Source organism: Typopeltis vanoorti, chromosome 19 (genome assembly GCF_054136105.1).
Source record: "Typopeltis vanoorti isolate ZY-2024b chromosome 19, IOZ_Tvanoo_1.0, whole genome shotgun sequence".
Classification (NCBI taxonomy): Eukaryota; Metazoa; Arthropoda; class Arachnida; order Uropygi; family Thelyphonidae; genus Typopeltis; species Typopeltis vanoorti.
Genome location: NC_143567.1, coordinates 34,955,222 through 34,974,588, shown reverse-complemented (window position 1 = coordinate 34,974,588; position 19,367 = coordinate 34,955,222). Strand labels below are relative to the sequence as shown.

Sequence of the window (19,367 nt, the reverse complement as noted above, 5' to 3'; positions counted from 1 at the left end):
ACCCCTTGAGGGTATATATATATATATACATATCAGGAATTTGATGATGATGCCACAAAAAGTGCTACTCCCATCTTCTATGCAAGTGACTGTCCTTCTTCAAGGTCATTTCATTCTCAGTATATGCTGGGCATGCATTTGATAATGCTATTATCATTTATGTTGGCAATTAAAGCCACAAGTATTAGCGAGATGATGTGGAAGTTCCCCCCCCCCCCTGTTTTCTGTCGCTTTTCTTCTGTGGGATATTGTATGGATATTGTCTTGGTGTGCAGGTTTAGAGCGGTGAAGTAATGGTCTGCTACTTTGCACTTTATGACTGACAGTGTAACTATTTGGTGGTGCTCGGACGTTTATATGATCTAGACAGGAGGCAGTGATAGTATTTCCAAATATTTCTTCTCTAATACATGATGTTATTGTTGGCATTAGATTATACGTGGATAGTGTGTCGAGGTATTGTACAGTGTTGTTCTGGTTTTCATTTGCAATATTTATGTTTATGTCGCCAATTATCATTAGGTGTTCGGTTGAGCATATTTCTTGGCTTGAAAGCCAGCAATTGAGTTCGTGCAAGAATTTTATCATGTTTAGGTTTGGTGGCCTGTAAATAGCATTTAGTATTATGGGATGCTGTGTATTCGTGGTATTAATGATTTCGAGGCAGAGGGTTTCAGCATGCTCAAACTGATAGGCCATTACTTTTGCTATTAATTTTTGTTTGATAAATATTAATATTCCACCCTCTCTTTTTGTTTGGCGGCATGATCTATGTTGTTGGAAGCCTGGAATTTGGAAAGCAGTCGCTTCGTCATTAGTTATAGATACTTCTGTAAGAATCAATATATCAATAATATCAGTGTAATTCCTCAGATAAGCCTGTAATAATAACCAATGTTTTTGGATGCTTCTGATGTTAATATGCAAGATTGAGAGACCTCTCGCTTGTACTGTGTTTTGTTTCCATGCATCAAGCAATTCGAAAGTACAATTACTAATGTATTCTGGTGTAATTACATCTATCTGATGGTTCGCATTCATTTTTGTTGTGTTGAGATCTTCTTATTGAACTAAGTTGGAGTCTTTTGTTTCACTCTGGCAACCTGTCTACATCTTCCGAGCTTTTTATTTGTATAGACTTTGAAGTCCGTGACTTTCTCAAGAATATTTTGCCATCTTTGATCCATAGAAATTGATACTTTTTTTCTGTTTTTTCTTTTCTTGCTTGGTACAAAAGATTCTGATTGAAAGGTGTTAAATATTCAGATAGAAAGATTGGCGTATTGTCTTGCGATGCATTGAAATCCTTGACTACTGGTTTTTTCAGTCTGCTGGCTTTTATGAGATTGTCTCCTGTAGCCTTGCTTGTCAGACGAACTATGACTGGTGCGGGTCATGGCGAGCCTTGTTTTCTGTTCTTCCTGGGAAACCGATTTATGGTCTGAATATCATTATGCTGTAGGGGGATGTCAATCGCATGGCCTAACTTTAAAACTATGTCTCTGAGATTTTCTGTGGATTCAGTTTCTGGAAGACCGTTTATGACAAGGTCTTCTTTATGTTGTTGTTGGTTTAAAACTTTGTATTGTAGTTTCAGGGAATTAAATTCTTGACGGAGTTCTGATGTGTCTTTTTTCAATTTGTGCTGCCTGTCAGTTAATGCGTTAATGCTGGTTTTAATGTCTTTTATCATTTGTAAGACTTCTTCGACTTTTGAATTATTAAATTTAACAAACCCTTCATATTCGCTAATTTTTTTTGTTATTTCTTTGTTCTGTTTATCAAATAGTTCTTGGACAAGATCTACCAAGCTGGCTTTTATATTTTCTAAACCTTTTTCTAGTAATAAATTTACAGAACTCAAATTATAAGACTCACCGGTATCTTTTGTCTGTTCAGTTCATCGTTCGATTCTGCCTCTGGCGTAATCAGTTGCATCGTGGGTGGTAACGTTTCTTTGTTCTCTCTACAGTTTAGGCACTTCCATTCTTCTCGTTTGTCAGGTTGTTTCTGAAAGTCCGGAACATGTAAAGCGAAGATTCGTATGGCATTTCCTGCAGGTTATATAACATCTATCGAATGGTAAGTCCTTCTGACACTTGTTGCATTTCATGACTCACCTTTCTTCCTTTGGACAGCTGCAAAGATGGTGACGTCCTTTGTTCTATACTCGTTAGCAACCGCGGTTCAATTTTTAGCACACTCAGATTTTGGATTCCACTTGGCCGATTTCAATGATAATAATAATAATAATAAACACTTGTTTTTTTTTTTCATGTTGGCTTTCATGGTTAGTGGAGAAAGAAGGGCTAAAGAGTGTAGACAAACAGTATGTAAAAATGGGGGGGGGGGATAAAAGATTTACAAACATTATTGCCCACACAGACGGAAACCAGTCTCCTTTCCATGCACAAACTGAACTATGCTATTCTCTCCACTGCACTGGGACTCTCTGCAGCCATGTAGAATGAGTGCAGTAGGATTATCTGCTAGAAGCTGGATGGAAGGCCTCCTGATTCATTACCTTCAGAATTGTTTCAATGTATGGTGTGGCATACCCTTAAATGGTGTTAAATCTTATAATAACACCCTTCAAGAGTATAACAGAACTCTGGGACTGAGGACTCTGTAGTCAAAAACATGCTTAAAGCCACTTCATGTTTTCATAAGGAAGGATATGGTGTATCACCAGGTGATGAAAGTTCACCTACAGGCATTATTTCTGTGACTAGGAAAGGAATGTTTCTATATTGGAATAAATTTTTATTTACTTTTTAAATCTTTTCATAGCACACTTAATATACAAGAATTCAAGTGTTTAATAATTTCACTTAATTAAGAAATGAAAAAAAAAAACTGGCAATTACAAATGATATTAAAGAGTGAATGAATGCACTTATCAATTTCTTCAACAGCCACAAACTTCACATAACAAAGCAGCTATGCAAAAAACATTTGCGATTACTTCACCACCAATTACTATTAGGGACTTGAGTATTTTTGACTGGATGAAATAACAATTCCATATACCTTGGTTTTCCATATATAGTCATCTCTCAACTTACACCTGTTTGAGTTTTGTCCTTTCGAAGATTCATCTGTGATCCCATAAGGGAATAAATAACATTTTCGGCTATACTTCTGAACAAGATGCAAGCGAGCATAAGGTAAACCATGCATAGTGGCAACAATGCTTTCAGTGGCAACCTCCCTCGGCAGTCAACACGCATCTTCAACAGTTCCTATATTGATTTCATGTTTGAGAAATGGGTTATTTGTGTATTTATCATTAATTATTTTGCGATGTTTTGTGCAACATGCTCCTACACACACAATCAAAAAACCTAGTGAAGAATCACAGTAAAAGAGGCAAGCAATTGATCTTGAAATGAAGTTGCAAGTTATAAAGCAACATGAAGCTGGTAAGCCCATCAATGTGATTGCACATGACTTCGGATGGTCTCATTCTACAGTAATGACCATTTTGAAATATAAGGATAAAATCGTAGAGGCTATGAAAGGATCTGCTTCCATTAAATTGACAATAGTGACAAAGCAATGACAAGGTCCTATGGGTGATATGGAAAAGCTACTTCCATCATAGATAGAGGACCTGAACAAAAGTGCATACCCCTTAGCACTGTGACCATAACTGCTAAGGCACAAAGTCTCTTCAAGATGTTGAAGGAGAAAGCAGAATCTAATTATGACTACAAATTCAATGCTTCTTCCGGTTGGTTCATGAGATTCAAGTAGTATTTTGTGCTGCATAATATGAAAATGTATGGGAATCTGCAAGTGTGAGATGGCTGCCAAGGAGTTTGTGGAAAAATTGGATAAAATTATTACAGAGGAATATTATTTGCCACAGCAAATATTTAATATGGATGAGACGTCCTTGTTTCAGAAAAAATGCCACAGTGGACATTCATCCACAAAAAGCTAAAATCTATACTGAGTTTCAAAGCTTTTTATGCCCATATTACAATTTTGTTACGGGTAATGTGGCTAGATATAACTGAAACCATTTGTAATATGGCACAGTGAGAATCCACGAATCATCAAAAACATTAGGAAGCATACTCCCAATTCATTCTCGGAGCAATAAGAAGTCGTGGATGACTCAAAACTTGAGGATGCTTTTTTATTTATTTACAGCATATGAATGATATAACAGCTGTGAAGCCCCTTTTATGGAGAAGTAACACACCATCTCAATCCTCCCAAATTTCATCCGGGCTCAGGACCGGCATAGCTGAAGAATCAGGCCTATGGTCTTAAGTATTCCTGACTGTAGTCAGGAATACTTAAGACCATAGGCCTTAATGTCCAGTTTGCCTGCTTGCGGGAGGAAAACCCTGCTATCCAAGCCCAAGACCAGCTAACTTGGCTATGTCTGAGAAAGATCCTTAAGCTCCTCAACGTTGGTGACAGGAATCAAACCCAGGACATTCCTTTCCCAGGCATATGGTTACGAAGCGCATAGCCACTCAGCTAACCATGCAGAATTGAGGATGCCTAGTGAAATGTTATGTGAGTGAAATAAAAAGCTATTGTGTGAAAGAAAATGTAGAATTTGAAATTTCATTCTAGATAATGCTCAAGGTCATCCGTCTTATAGCGGTGATCTTCAAGTTCAAGGTCATGTTTCTCCCTCTAAACACTACTTCACTGATCCAGCCGATGAATCAGAGAGTTCTTGCAGTGTTTAAGGCTTATAATATATAGAGAAATTTTTCACAAGCCATTTCTGCTACTGAAGGAAATGACCAGACTCTCATGCAATTCTAGAAAACATTCAATAATTATCATGCTATTAAAAATATTCCTGTGGCCTGGGACGAAGTGACCTCTCAATGTGTGAGTGGCATATGGAAAAAGACATTAAAAAGGTTTGTGCATGATTTTGGAAGTTTGTAATAGTGAACCTAGCAAACAATCTGAGTCTCAATGTGAATGATGACGACATAATTCAACTCACAAAAAGTTCTCCTGAAGAATTGGTGGAGGAACAACTGTTGCAGAAGAGAAAAAACAGAAACAGGAAGAGAGAGTTAAAACAATTTACAGTGTTTTAAAGGGTCTTGCAGAAGTGTCCTCTGCAGTTAGCAATGTTTCTCAAAATGGCTGAAGATATGGACCAAAATGTTGAACGCTACTTAAGAATAGAAACGAAAGTACATGACGTGTTTGCTTGTTATGAACAAATTCATGATGAAGAGAAGAGGAATAAGTGAACTGTTCTCAAGCACATTGGACATTTTCATAAAAAAAAAAAAAAAGGTTACACCAGAAGAGCCACAGCCTGTTCATTCACACAAGGAAGATAATGAAGATGTCGTTGTGGAGGAAGATTTGGGTGATTATTCTCCTGTTTTATAGTGGCAGTAACACACAGTACAGTTTTATAATAAGGTTTAAAAATTAAAATGACAGTATAGTTATTACTGTTAAGTCTCTAACCCCTATAACTCTGTTGATTTAGTGTATTGACTTACGTCCTGCGGTATGGAACAGAACTGAGATTAAGTTGAGGGATAACTGTATTACATATACTTAAAGCACATGTAATGTCCAGACATAACACAACAAAAGAAAGCTTGTCACAAGCAGCTCTCATATGAATGAAGTCTAAATGCAACTTTGGATATTATATACATTAAAGAAATTTTTGTTACATAACAGATTATGAAAAATAAATTTATTCTGTATAAAGAGGGGTGATGGAAGTGGGGAAGAGAGAAAGAGAGAGAAATTGAACAATATTACCTTCTCCATCACTTGTCATGTTTGTTACTGTAGCACTAAGCACTGCCATTTGATCGTGCAATGAGACAACATCAAGAAGGTGAGTGAATTCTGGTGCAGTAGCTATTGAAACTATTTGGCTAGCAGAAGGACGATCTTTGGGTTGCTGTGACCAACAGAGGGTCATAAGATCCAAAATATACGTTGGATACAGCATATCCTAAACATTTCAACAATAGCAATAAAAGATGTTAATATATATATATATATATATATATATATTTTATTTTTTTATTTTTTTTTTAATTTTTTGGATAACACAAATAAAGCAAATAACTAAGTAAATCATTCATTCCATGAATTTTATATACATTACAAAAAGCAATAAATACACATTATGTTAACATTTATGTTAATGAAAAATGCTGGAAATTCTAGCATCAAATAAGGTGTGAGCTGCCACATTTAGAAATATATAACACATAGAAATCATTCAGACCCCCCCCCCCAATTATGTTTATCACATTAGTAATAATGATGAAACTATTCTCAAGTGAGCTTGCCATTCACCCAGAAGTGGTGTTTATATTTACATTTAGGACATGTGATTTTTTTATGTAAGAAGATCAGAAAGATCCTCTTCAATGAATAGCAGATTTTTCATTAGATTTTCATTCAAGTTATTTTTAACCACCCAACAGACCATGACAGATGAAATATATGAACATGACCTTAGGATTTGTGTCCATGTTATTTTATTTTCTATGATAAACTTGGCATCCATGTTTTGTGTTTCCATACAGAAGTTATTACACCTGTTACTTTTAGGTATTTTGTAATTTTTGTATTTACTTTTCATCTTTAACTCAGATACCTTTGACAATTACTAAAAAGTGACTCAGTTGTTGCCAAAATTATCAAGTAGAAAGGCATATGTTTCTTATTGCAACAAATTTCATGAGATTCATGAAAGGCATCCATGAAAAATGCTATATTCAAGATGAAGACCACTTTCATTTATACAGAATATATGTTAAACATATTTTTAGCAGAAAAACTCTAACAGAAAATCTTTTATTGAAAATTTCTTTTATTGCAGCCTTCATTGACAATTTTTATATGCTTCTCCAAAGAATTCCAAAAACATGCAACTGTGACTGTGGTGGTAGGCAGTAGATGGCATTGATATAGCTATAGCTGGTGGAGGCGGATAATTATAGAGCAGGTGCCCTCCTGGAGGTGTAACTTAATAATAATAATAATTACAACACAGTCATCTTCAGACAGTCCTCACACATCCAGAACATTTATGAAAGATGGAAGAAAGATGAAAGGATCATTGTTCTGTTGAAAACTCTTCAAAGAAATGCATTGTTAAAGATAGAGTTGTGTCGGTTTGAATTTTGCAGCATGGTGCCCAGTCACTGCAGTTCTAGTGCTGTCACAGAGAACAGGTGGTGGGTGGGTGGAGAAACATGTCAGTCCATTGGTTAGTAAACATAATTTAATACAAAGGGCATATCTTCAATACCATGCACTGCAGAAGCAACAGAACACCATGGTGCTATTGAAAATAACTTACCATACACTCTTGATAAACAATGTTTAGAGTGGTGTGCCAGCTGCGATAATTTTCTGTGACCCCTAATTAGGCAACTCTATCTATCCCTTGGGGGAATGACAAAAGTGTAAGTGTAAGGTTTAATGGAATTACAGAAGGTGTTCACACTAGTGGCATCATCATCATTTGATCAGTTATTACATACTGATCTTCTAAAGTACACGATAAGGGTCAACACGTTCATTGCCAATCACGCGATATCGAGTGATGTTAGTTCTCACTGGGCGGCCGATCATGCATTATCGCGTGGACGTTGCTATCAAGTTTCTAAGCAGAATAGTATAGTGGCCACAGCGAAATGGCGCGTAATATTTATATTGGCCACTAGGGAAGGGATCGACTTTTGTGGAGTGGGGATGGCCACCAGCCATTGTCTATTGTTTATGTTAGCCAGTGCACACAGTGGCGGCGTTCGGACAAGGCGACAACGTGACAATTTTGTTTAGTTATTCGTTGGTTGATTTAGCATGCTTGAAGTTTGGTTTTTATTTATTTTGAGTATTGTTTTTTTTTTTTAGTAAGTTCCCTATAAATGTTGATTTTTGATAATTATTTTTTTCTATTTGTACGTTATTTTAAAAAATTCTATGTGATTATAAAAGACTGATAATTAAAGTTATAATTATTATATTTAAATGTTTTTTATTTGTAAAATATACAACTTATTTGACCAAATTACATATCACGCGATATCGCGTAATAGATATTTAGAGTAGATAAATCCTATGTACATAATAATAAAAGCATATAAATAATATATTTAACTTATTTTGAGCACAATAAAAACTAAATAAAAAAAATAAAAAAAATTTGGCCACCACACGAAATTCCAATTTTCAGCTTGGCAATGAACGTGTTAATGAACGAATATATTATAGAGAAATTATTAAACACAGGTATAACTGATCCAATATTTCATCTCTTCAACAGAGACATCTTCTGGAATAAAATATAAAAATAGTAATAACATAATTATACATACAAAACACATAAAACAATAAGTAGAAGAAGATAGACTAGAAGTCTAAAGTTTTATGAGTGTTGCCCTCTACGGGTGCCCAGCCTTGGTTGTTGGGTGGGAAGCTTAAGAATTAATGTTCCCTATCTTGGGAAGTTTAACATAACCATTATTTTTATGGCTATTTGGCCTATTTTTGTTTAGGAGTATCCCTTTTTATAATGTAATTTTACTCAATTTTTAAGGCATTACTGATGTTTTAAAGACAGACATATGAAGAATATATAGGAATAATAATTCGGACATACCTTTGTAGGATGTTGTATGACTGAAAGGAAGGGGGGTTGGAAATGTGGGATAGAGAGATTTGGGAGAATTACTGGTGAAGCAAGAGGTGTATGAATTTTAAACCCAGATTTTTTTAAGGGTGGGAAGAGAATTCTTCCGGAAGGAGGTGAAAGATAGAAATTTTTGGGGAAGGAGAAGGATACGATGGGATAAGATTGGAGTGGGAGTAACGGGTGTAAGCCATTTTGACAGTGCGTCATCTTCGAAGCTCATGAGTTACGTGGAAGCTATGTCATGCTGGCTTGGTGTTTGTCTTTGGTGTATCTGTGTCGTATTATATTGGTCTGAGTCATGACCTAATTTTTATGTTTTGGAGCTTCCAACTCCCAGAGATTATGTAGGGGTGGTGGACATCCACCACCCCTACAAGCAGCATCCAACACATGGCAGATGCTGCTGAATAAGAAGACAACCAGCAACATCCTAAAAGGTATGTCCGAATTATTATTATTCCTATATATTCTACTTCATATATCTGTCTTTAAAACATCAGTAATGCCTTAAAAATTGAGTAAAAAGCCAATGACATTATAAAAAGGGGTACTCCTAAACAAAAATAGGCTAAATAGCCATAAAATAATATTTACTTAGAGGAGTAACATGGAAATTTTTCCAGAAATAATACCTATGTTAACACAACCATAATTATTTAGATTAGGCTGATTTCTTAAATCTACTGCTGATTATAAAAAAAAAAAAAACTTTCAAGTTTTTATTTGCTGCATTGAAGCATAGTAGTTTTCTCCCATATGATTCTGTGCAAGGTATCCATCCATAAGGCATGGTCAGCTAGACTTAACTGAACACAGTTAAGGCAGTAGATGTATTTCTTGGGCTCTAAGCCAGATAGAAAATCTCGTAGTTTGTCCATAGCATGACAAGTTGCAAGAAAAAGGAACCTTACCAACACCTGGAAGAGAGAAGGAGAAGAAGAAGAAGAGGGAGAGAGAGAGAAAGTGGAATTTAGTAGAGTGGATAAGGGCAGCCAGCTTCAAATGAGATTTGAAAAAAGTGAAGAGATTATATATCTTTAAAGTTTCTGGCTATTTTTTCTGAAGTCCTCTGGATATAGGGAATAGAAATAGCATTACTTGTAATCTATATGCTGAGCAGAATGTGAGGTCCACTAATTTGTCACTGTAGCCATTGAACAATGGAAGGAATGGCAAATAAAGTAGAGTTCAGCTGTGAGGGACAAGCCTGGTTGGGAAATTGGTTAGAAGTGGTTAGTGCATCTACTTTCTAGCTAAGAGGCTATGGATTCGAATCCTGCCTAGGGCATGGTTGTTTGTGATTGCCATTCACCTTCATACATTCATTCATACAAGAATATATACACTCTCCCAAGATGGACTGAAGTCACAATGGGAGATGTAGATCCAATACTCCCACAATGGGAAAGACCTTCACCCTGTAGTGGGTGAAAAGAAAATAACAGTAGCTCATATTTTGCAAACACTCCAATCATACATCTTCCCAATGTCACTCTTTCTTTCTTAGTTTACAGAAAACATACCCACATAGGTAGATGATAATGATCAGTCTGTCTTTTCACCCACTACAGGGTGAAGGCCTTTCCCATTGTGGGAGTATTGGATCTACATCTCCCATTGTGACTTCAGTCTATATTGTCCTTTCCAGTGAAATAGCTGGATGGCAAAATTAAAGAGATTAATGATGTCAGTGAAGAAAACATTTTTGAGAAAAGTTAGTGTCAGAAAGGGGAACATTGTTATATTTGAATGCAATATTATTTTGAACTAAATTTTGTAATAAGGATTTGGAGTTGGAGAAATTTTTTTTTTTTTAAATTTAAGATGAAGTATAGCCAGCAAAAAGGAGAGTAGGGAGGTAAAGATTTAGTTAACTGTTTGGCTACTTTAAAAGAAGGGGAGTCAGTAGCATCTACTGTAGTACTGTATTTATTCCATTAAATCTATTATAAGCATAAACCACCTAAGCCTTAATACCACCCCCCCTTCCCAAAAAAGCACTCCTAACTGTATCAAACCCATAGTCTTCTTCTTTGTCTTTTGTGTGTGTGTGTGCGCGCGCACTTTTTGTTTGCACTTTAGTTTCAAACATTTGGATTGGTAATTTTTCATCTTTCATTCTGTTCTTAAATGACCTTAGAGTGGTTAGATTAATGTATTTTTTTAGAGTTTTTTTTTTTTTTTATCTGATCCATACACAAAAGGCCACACAACACCTATAGCACACTAGTGCTGTGTGTGTGAACAAGAGGAATAGAAGAAAGGAGGAGTCTGTTCACACTTTGCTTGAACAGCTGAGGATTATAGTCTTTGGGAAAGGCAGAGTGAGAGAGACTGTTCCCAAGGACGTAGATGGAATAAAAGAGGAGGAAGTAAAGTTGGTTCAGTGAGTTTTAAGGTGGACTGTAAAAGGGTGTTGGTCAGAAGTGGCTTGTGTTTGAATGATTTTGGAGGAGAGTGGAGGAATAATAGTGGCCAATTCAGCAGAGTATCCATAAAAGTATCTCTTGAAGAGGCACAAGGCAGAAACTGAACATCTGTGTGTGAGAGAGAGAGAGATCGAAGTGGGTTGGTGAGAGATGGATCATTAATTAGCTGGATTGTCCTCTTCTGGATAGAATCGAGCAATCTTAGAGAGGATTTTTGGAGTACCACCCTAAATATGAGAGCAATATTCCATGGCTGGGCAGATTTGGGCTTTGTATAGAGTTAGCAGCTGTGAAGGTGTGAAGTAGTGTCTTGTGCAAAGAAATACACCAAGCTTTTTGGCAGCTGCAGAAGCTATAGTTAAAATATGGCTGAGTCAGGAAAGATTGGAGGTACAAGTCAGTCCAAGAAGGGAAATCTAATCGTGTTTGGATATGTCGGTATTACTGAAGGTAAGGGGGGAGGGATGCAAGCTCTTTCTTGTGAGAGATCAGACAGAACTGGGTTTTGGTGGCATTTAAGTTTACATGGTTGTCCTTGCCACACTGGGATATAGCTTTTTTAGTACAATACTTGTAACTTTTCTGGCTTGTGCTTTATATATTTCATAACTTCTCTCACTCGTATTCTCATGATAATCCTTCCACATCAGTTTCTTCTTAAGAATCACTTGTGTAATGAAACTGCACATCCAATTCGCTCCCATTCCATTTGTTCTTCGAATTCTAGGAATACATTCAGATACACATCATTTAAACATCCGATACCATGGAACCAAGGATAGTATTCTCTTGAGTTTGGCATAATTTCCAGATTTGTAGTACAGCATAATAACTTGTCCTGATTGGAACATCCATATAGTTGGCTACCTCCCAGGTTAGTATAGCATGATCAGTCACCAACAATTGGCAAAATAGTTGCATTCTTAACTAAGACATCTTCTGATACTATGATAAAATCTAACACTTCTTGTCCTTGAATTACTTCTTTCATATGCTGCTTGAGAAAACTGTCACACAATAGCTCACTAAATTCTCCTTCATTCTTATCATGAGTTTTCTCTGCTACCCAATAAATAATCAGATAATTAAGTACCCATAATGGTACTCATCCAGGTAATTTGGTTATGCATTTCTTCAACCCCAGCAAATAAACTGTTAGGTCTATAGCAACACCCAATCATATATTTTATCCTGTTAACCTCCACTTCACACTAGATAGCCTCAAACTCAGTGCTGTATTGAAAATTATTACCATTATTGTTTTCATGTGTTGCTATCCTATGTGGACTAAAGTCATCTGATATCATTAGTAGTACTCCTCATCCTCTCTAATCTCTTCTGTCATTCCTAAAAATTCAAGTTAGTACATCTGATACTGAGAGTCAGCTTTCACTAATGCCAACAATTTTAGGCAATAACGTATTCACTTAAGCAATAAACTCACTCAAGCACTTTGTTTCTAATGCTCCTGACATTTGTGTATAGACTAGCTTTTTCTTATACTTAAATCTACAGTCTGCATTCCTTCAGCAGCTTCATCTCATGCTCGATGGCATTTATACCACTATTATGTCTGAAAATCCTAGATGATCTTCATACACATCCTCAGCATTCCTGTGAAGATGATCTAATTCCTCTGCCTCTCTGTGTCAGGTTTCATTTCGATAAATAATTTCACTGAACTTCATTCAAGTTCAGGACATTCCTCTTATACAAGTCTTTTCTACCATCAAACTCACTCCATACATCAAAAATCTCACACCAATTTTTTTCTACATAGCTCACACATTGAATCATTTGCTATCATAACCTTCCATCTTAACTCATTACTATCATATCTCAGTAATAAACTAACAATTTTTCTTCATGCCAAAGTTTCTGGAACAGAAAATTACACAGAAACTAGAATGTAAATAAATAATTTACTAATATCCATCCTCGAATTAGTTTCACTTTGAAGAGGAAAAAGAAATGCCTCTTGCCTTCTTGGATACTTTAGTTACGAGGAAAGCAGATAGGTAAATAATATGTTCAGTTTACTGTATGCCGTATATTTTAAAAACTATCTTATATTTAACAATATGTCTTAAAAAGATATCAGCAAATGAACTGAATACAATAAAAAAAAATAAAAGCCACAACAATATAGTAAATATACTAAGTAATATAAAAATAGTAAAAAAAAAAAAAAGTATTTTACAGGAGCTTTTTACACTTCCTCACATTGAATAGCCTCAAACCAGATCATTGATGACCAATGTCTGACTTAAAAAAGTTTTATTAACTTCTTATGTCAACACTGCACACACACTCTCTCTCTCTCTCTCTCTTTCACCCAACTATCATTTCCACACACACACACACACACACTCTACCTCTTTCACTCATGCTCCCATTCTTTCTTGCTCTGTCACTATCTACTACCTAATTCAATCCTTCATCAGAGATTTCGCTTACATTCAAAATATTAAGTCAGTCATTTTATGGTATTAACTACTATTTTATAAACTTACTCTTTGAGTTAATGAAGGCCTTCCTCCTTCTAATATGTGATCCTTCACACACTCCTGGCCTTCAAATGGTAAATGAAGTGTAACAAGTTCATACATGAACATACCAAATGAGAAACAATCCACCTAAAAGAGCAAAACAAATATTTAGAACCAATTGAACCAGTAGGTTTCCTTGAAAAGCAACTATTCTAGTGAACTAACACTAAAAAGAAACAGAACATATAAATTCATTTAACAGATTATATAGTGTCTCTATATTGTTGGAAGTTTTTTTTTCACTTCGTTAGACTATAATAAATTCAGTTTAATCCTTTATCCAAGTGTAAGCAAAGTTTGTGCTTGCAACATCTTCAGGACTGAGGCAACTTGTGGTAAAGGTGGACCAAGCTCTCATCACTCCTTGTTTTAGTCTCTCTCATAATGTACAGCACATCTCCTTGTGGACATGTATAATGCTATGCATTAAAGGAAGGGCCACTACCCCAACCAGTTTCTGGGTAGTGGCCCTTCAGTGGGAGCCAGACCCAGAGGTGGTGATACCAAGGTGGAAACAATGGAGAAGTCATATTTACCTATACAGTTGCCAAAAGGTGTCTCACCTTATTATTAAATTACTCTGGATTTAGAGAAAAGATGTTGGAAGTTTTTTTCACTTGGTTAGACTATAATATATTTAGTTTAATCCTTTATCCACATGTAAGCAAACAAAGTTTGTGTCTGAAGTATCTGCTTCCACCTTGGTATCACCACCTCTGGGTCTGGCTCCCACTGACGAGACCTCAATAAAGGTCGAAACTGGTCTGGGTAGTGGCTCTTCCCATAATGCATAGCATTATACATGTCCACAAGGAGACGTGCTTTGCATTATGGGAGATACTAAGACAAGAAGTGATGAGAGCTTGGTCCACCTTTACCACGAGTTGCCTCAGTCCTGAAGATACTTCAGGTGCAAAGATACTTTGTTTGCTTACACTTGGATAAAGGATTAAACTAAATTTATTATTAGTGTCTCTATAGTGCATTTGAAAAAATTCTGCTTGAATCTCTCATCTAGAACATAAGATACCTTTATAACAATTCATATGAAAACAGAGGCAGTGTAGTTTTCTTCCTGGGGGAAAAAAAAAAAAAAAGACATGACACACAAACAAAGCAAATTCACCTATTACACCCTGTCATAATTAATTATGTTTATATGTAGCTAGACTACTTAGTTTGCTTGTGAACAGCCCGGAAGGCCAGTCAGATTAATATGTTAAGCATAAGAGGAGATGACATAACCGGTTATTTTGAAAGTTTTTTTTTTTTTTTTAATTTATTTGATCCACACATGAAAAACCAAAAGACATATAGCGCATCAGTGCTGTGTGTGGGGAACAGGAATAGAAGAAAGGAGGAATCCGTTCACATTTTGATTGAACAGCTGAAGGTCGTAATCAGGGGAGAGTAGAAGAGACTGTTCCAAAGAACAAAAGCAGATGGGATGAAAGAATAGGCAGTGAAGTTATCGGGGGAGAGTAGAAGAGACTGTTCCAAAGAACAAAAGCAGATGGGATGAAAGAATAGGCAGTGAAGTTGGTTCGGTGAGTTTATAGATGGATTCTAAAAGGATGCCAGTTAGCAGTAGCTCTTGTTCTAATGATTTTGGAGAAGAGATAAGGAATAATAGTGGCCAATTCAGCAGAGCACTGTTCATGAAAGTATCTGTAGAAGAGGCACAAGGCAAAAACTGAATGTCTCTGAGAGAGAGATCATTATCTGGAATGTCCTCTTCTGGATAGAATTGAGAAATCTTAGAGAGGACTTTGGTGCACCATTCCAAATATGGAAGCAATATTCCATGGTTGGGTGGATTTGTTGTATATAGTAAGCAGCTGTGAAGATGTGAATTAGTTAATGTCTTGTGTGAAAAAGCACACCAAGGTTTTTGGCAGCTAGAAGCAATAGTTAAAATGTGGTTGTGCCAGGAAAGATCAAAGGTGCAGGTCAGTCCAAGAAGAGAAATCTGATTGTGTTTGGATAGCCAGCAAAGGTTGGTAGAGCCTCTGCTACTAATGGCTAATGCAAAAAGTTAAGCAAGTTTGAGTGCGGTTAGTAGTTGGAAGTAGGAGAGCTTACAGCTGCAAGGGACCTGGTATACACCAGGTAGGTCTAGGGGAAGTGGTTGGTCTTTAGTGGAGCAGATAAGGGATGCCAATTTTCTATATGGTCTGTAACAAGAGGTCAGGTCATATTTATTCAGGATATTGGTAATTTTTTCTGAGGTGCCCCGGATGTAGGGAATGGTGATGGATTTAGAGTAATCATTTTTGTGAAGTGGGAGAGGGCAGAGGCTGTGGTTCACTGGTTTTAGTATTTTTTGGAGGTTGTAGCCATTGGTTGAGAAAGTGTTAAGGATGTGATTCAGTTCTGTGGTTGACACACTAGTCACCCGCCAGCAGGCAGGTACTTTCACCAACAATCCCCCCCCCCACCCCTCACAACAATATGGAGTTATTAAGACACTATACAACAAGGCTAAACTAATCTGTTCAAATGACAATGCCCTAACTACTGAACTAAATCACACCCTTAACACTTTCTCAGCCAATGGCTACAACCCCCCAAAAAATACTAAAACCAGTAAACTACAGCCCCCCCCCCCCCCCCCCAAACACACACACAAAAAGATTACAGTAAAACCCCAAAGTTACGTGGTAGGCAGGACCAACAAAAAGCGTGTAACTCGGGGTATAATTTTGCATGTAATTTATATATACAAACATACAATTGGGACCAAAGGTTTACAAAAATACCTATTTTTTTAAGAAATATAATCATAATTGTAAATCATAATTAAGAAATATAATCATAATAAAAAAAGAAAGCTATTTCGATGTCGATGGTTTCATAAAATCTAATAGATTCGTCTGACGGCCTAATGTCTTTTTCTTGTCATGCAAAATTTCTTTATAGCAAGCTAATGATTTTTTTATTCCTTGCCTTATGGCTACAATTCGTTCCTCGTTAGAATCTATGTCCTCCAAAATCTGTAAGCCTTTCTTTTATGATTGTTCTTACTGTGGATTCCTGTAGATCGAACTTCTTTGCTAGCTCACTAATTTTCATTCCGCCTTCAAAATTCTTAATAATGTTGAGTTTTGTTTGCAAAGTCAATGTTTTTCTTTTCTTGCAAGCTGTAGAAGAATCGAACTTGCTTCCTTTGGATGACATTATTATTTTTTATGTGATAAAATTTTTATCAAGAACATAACATTAAACAATCGCAAGGTTTGTAGACTATAAAAATCGTGTATGAATGGAGACTGCACGAAACACATCAGTGCTTGTTCACAGCATGTGCGACACTGGTGAATGCAGCCAGTGCCTGAAAGATACGACAAGTGGTGAGGCGTGAAGCAGGACGGGAATACGAACATATAAGAAACCGTGTAACTCCAGATTCGCGTAAGTCGGGGTATGACTGTACTCTAAATCCATCACATTCCCTACATCCGGGGCACCTCGGAAAAAATTACCAACCTGAATAAACATGACCTGACCTCTTGTTACAGACCATATAGAAAATTGGCATCCCTTATCTGCTCCACTAAAGACCAACCACTTCCCCTAGACCTACCTGGTGTATACCAGGTCCCTTGCAGCTGTAAGCTCTCCTACTTTGGCCAAACAGGCAGGACAACGAATATCAGAATTTAGGAACACAAGGACTACATCCGGTTTCACCAGTACAGCCATTCTGGGCTTGCAGACTATGCTCTGTATACACGCCACAGAATACGGTGGAAGAAAGCCACAGTAATACACCGCAGCAAGTATAAATTTGAAAGACTATTCATAGAATCAGCTTCAACCTTAAGAAACATGCCAAACCTCAACAAATTTGGATGCATGAAACTGCCCCAAATTTGGGAGACATACACCATGAGAACTTCAGCCCAGCAGCCAAGAATACCTAATATAGCCCACTAGGGGCACCATCAGTACTTTAGTAAAAACAGTAGTTTCCTTGCTTCGTCCTCATTTGCTGTTTTTAGTGCCTGAGTGATGTCTTAATTTTATGTTCCCATGAAGATGGCAACATGACGTTGGCGAAATATAAGAAGTATATATTAAAGTTTATTTTAATTTATATTCCAGTATACGTTGTGAATTCCTTAAGTTATTTAGTAATCATGTGCAACCAACGTATAAGTCTTTCTACGATGACACAATAATGTTATTCCTTTATAGTTATACACTCTCTTCTTGAGCCTCCTTTACATATTGCAACAACAATCCCCCTTGGTCTAATCATCACCTTCTTTCTCCAGATGAGTCTAAAGGTGTCACATAACCATTTCAATCCTGTACTACCAGAAGCTCTAATCAATTCAACAGGCAAACCATTTATCCTAGAGGATTTTCCATTCTTCATCTTCCTTAAACGCATCTTGAACCTCTGTCAAACTTTATTCTTTATTACTTCTCTCATCACTTTATTCATTCCAATTTATTTCACTGTGCCTTTCATCTTATTCCATTTTTCAACAATCTATCTGGGGAGATTTTTCCATTCTTCATCTTTCTTAATGCTTCTTGAACTTCTGCTAAATTTATTTCCTTATTATCTTTCATCACTGTATTCATTCCAATTTATTTCACTAGTTTTCATCTTTATTTAACAGGTTTTTAAAATAACTTTGCCATATCATCCTAATCTCTCTTCCAGCAGGCACAAAATTTCCATACCCATTTATTAAAATACATGGCTCTTCATTTCTTCTTCTATTCTTCATTGGTCCATATAACATTTTTTTGTTCCCATATTTTTGTTTTGCATGACTCTTTCTCTGATTATATCGTCTTCCAACTTATGAGGGTAAATTCAACCCCTTTATCTCTTTAATTATAATTAAAGCCATGTTGAATTTAAATTCATAAGTTGGAAGAAGATATAATCAGAGAAAGAGTCATGTAAAACAAAAAAAAATAATAAACAATAACAATAATAAACAACTACAACAATAATTATTTTTTTGCATGACTCATTCTCTGATTATAAACAAATCTATCATTATTTGATCTAGTCTTCATAATACTCCAATAAGAAAGATAATATTTCTTAGCTTGACTGCTTCTTTAACTCTCTATTCCATCAGTGTGTTTCTTTTCATTTTCTGCTTCCATTTGTTCTTCCACACACCTATTCTATTGTTCCTACTATTACAAGGTAGGTTCCAAAAGTTTCCAGCCTGACATACAAAATTCAAGCTAATTTTAAAATGCCATGCATGACAGATAGCACCATCTGTGGGGAGCTTAGTGTACCAGTTTCAACTCTCTACCTGTGTCATTCAGTTAGAGCCACTTGTTTGACTAACACATGCCAAGCTAAATGGCTGTAATGTTAAAAATTGAGTACCATAGAAAGGTTAATTCAAAGATGTGAAAAGTGTGTTGAAGGTAAAGGGAGATTATGTTGTAAAGTGACATTGTTTTCTTACTATCACCTAGAAAAGTTAGTCAGGCCGAAAACGTATGGAACTACTTTAGTACATCTAGAAAATTTTCCTATTCCTTGTCTATATTATCTGTAGTTAACTCATGGTCCTTGGATCTAATCCAAAACAGAATTCTTACTTTACTTCAGACTGTTTCAACATCCATAGCTTTCTCTTTGTTTCTTGCAAATTTATATTCCATATACACCTTAAAAGTGGCTATAAGAAGCCAATGATCTCTATTTAAAGCAACTGTAGGCAAAACTTTGATGTC

At 36.2% G+C, this 19,367-nt stretch overlaps 1 protein-coding gene across 1 annotated transcript in view; it reads right to left on the bottom strand.

The window, feature by feature from the left end:
* Lrrk (Leucine-rich repeat kinase) overlaps positions 1–19,367 on the bottom strand; it is a 790,764-nt gene that overhangs the window by 64,273 nt on the left and 707,124 nt on the right. Inside the window, exons 29-30 of the mRNA XM_090409582.1 lie at positions 13,611–13,733; positions 5,770–5,968 (exon numbers count right to left, since the gene is read on the bottom strand). Of these exons, the coding sequence (XP_090265708.1) occupies positions 5,770–5,968; positions 13,611–13,733 (322 nt within the window). The remainder of the gene's footprint in view (positions 1–5,769; positions 5,969–13,610; positions 13,734–19,367) is intronic.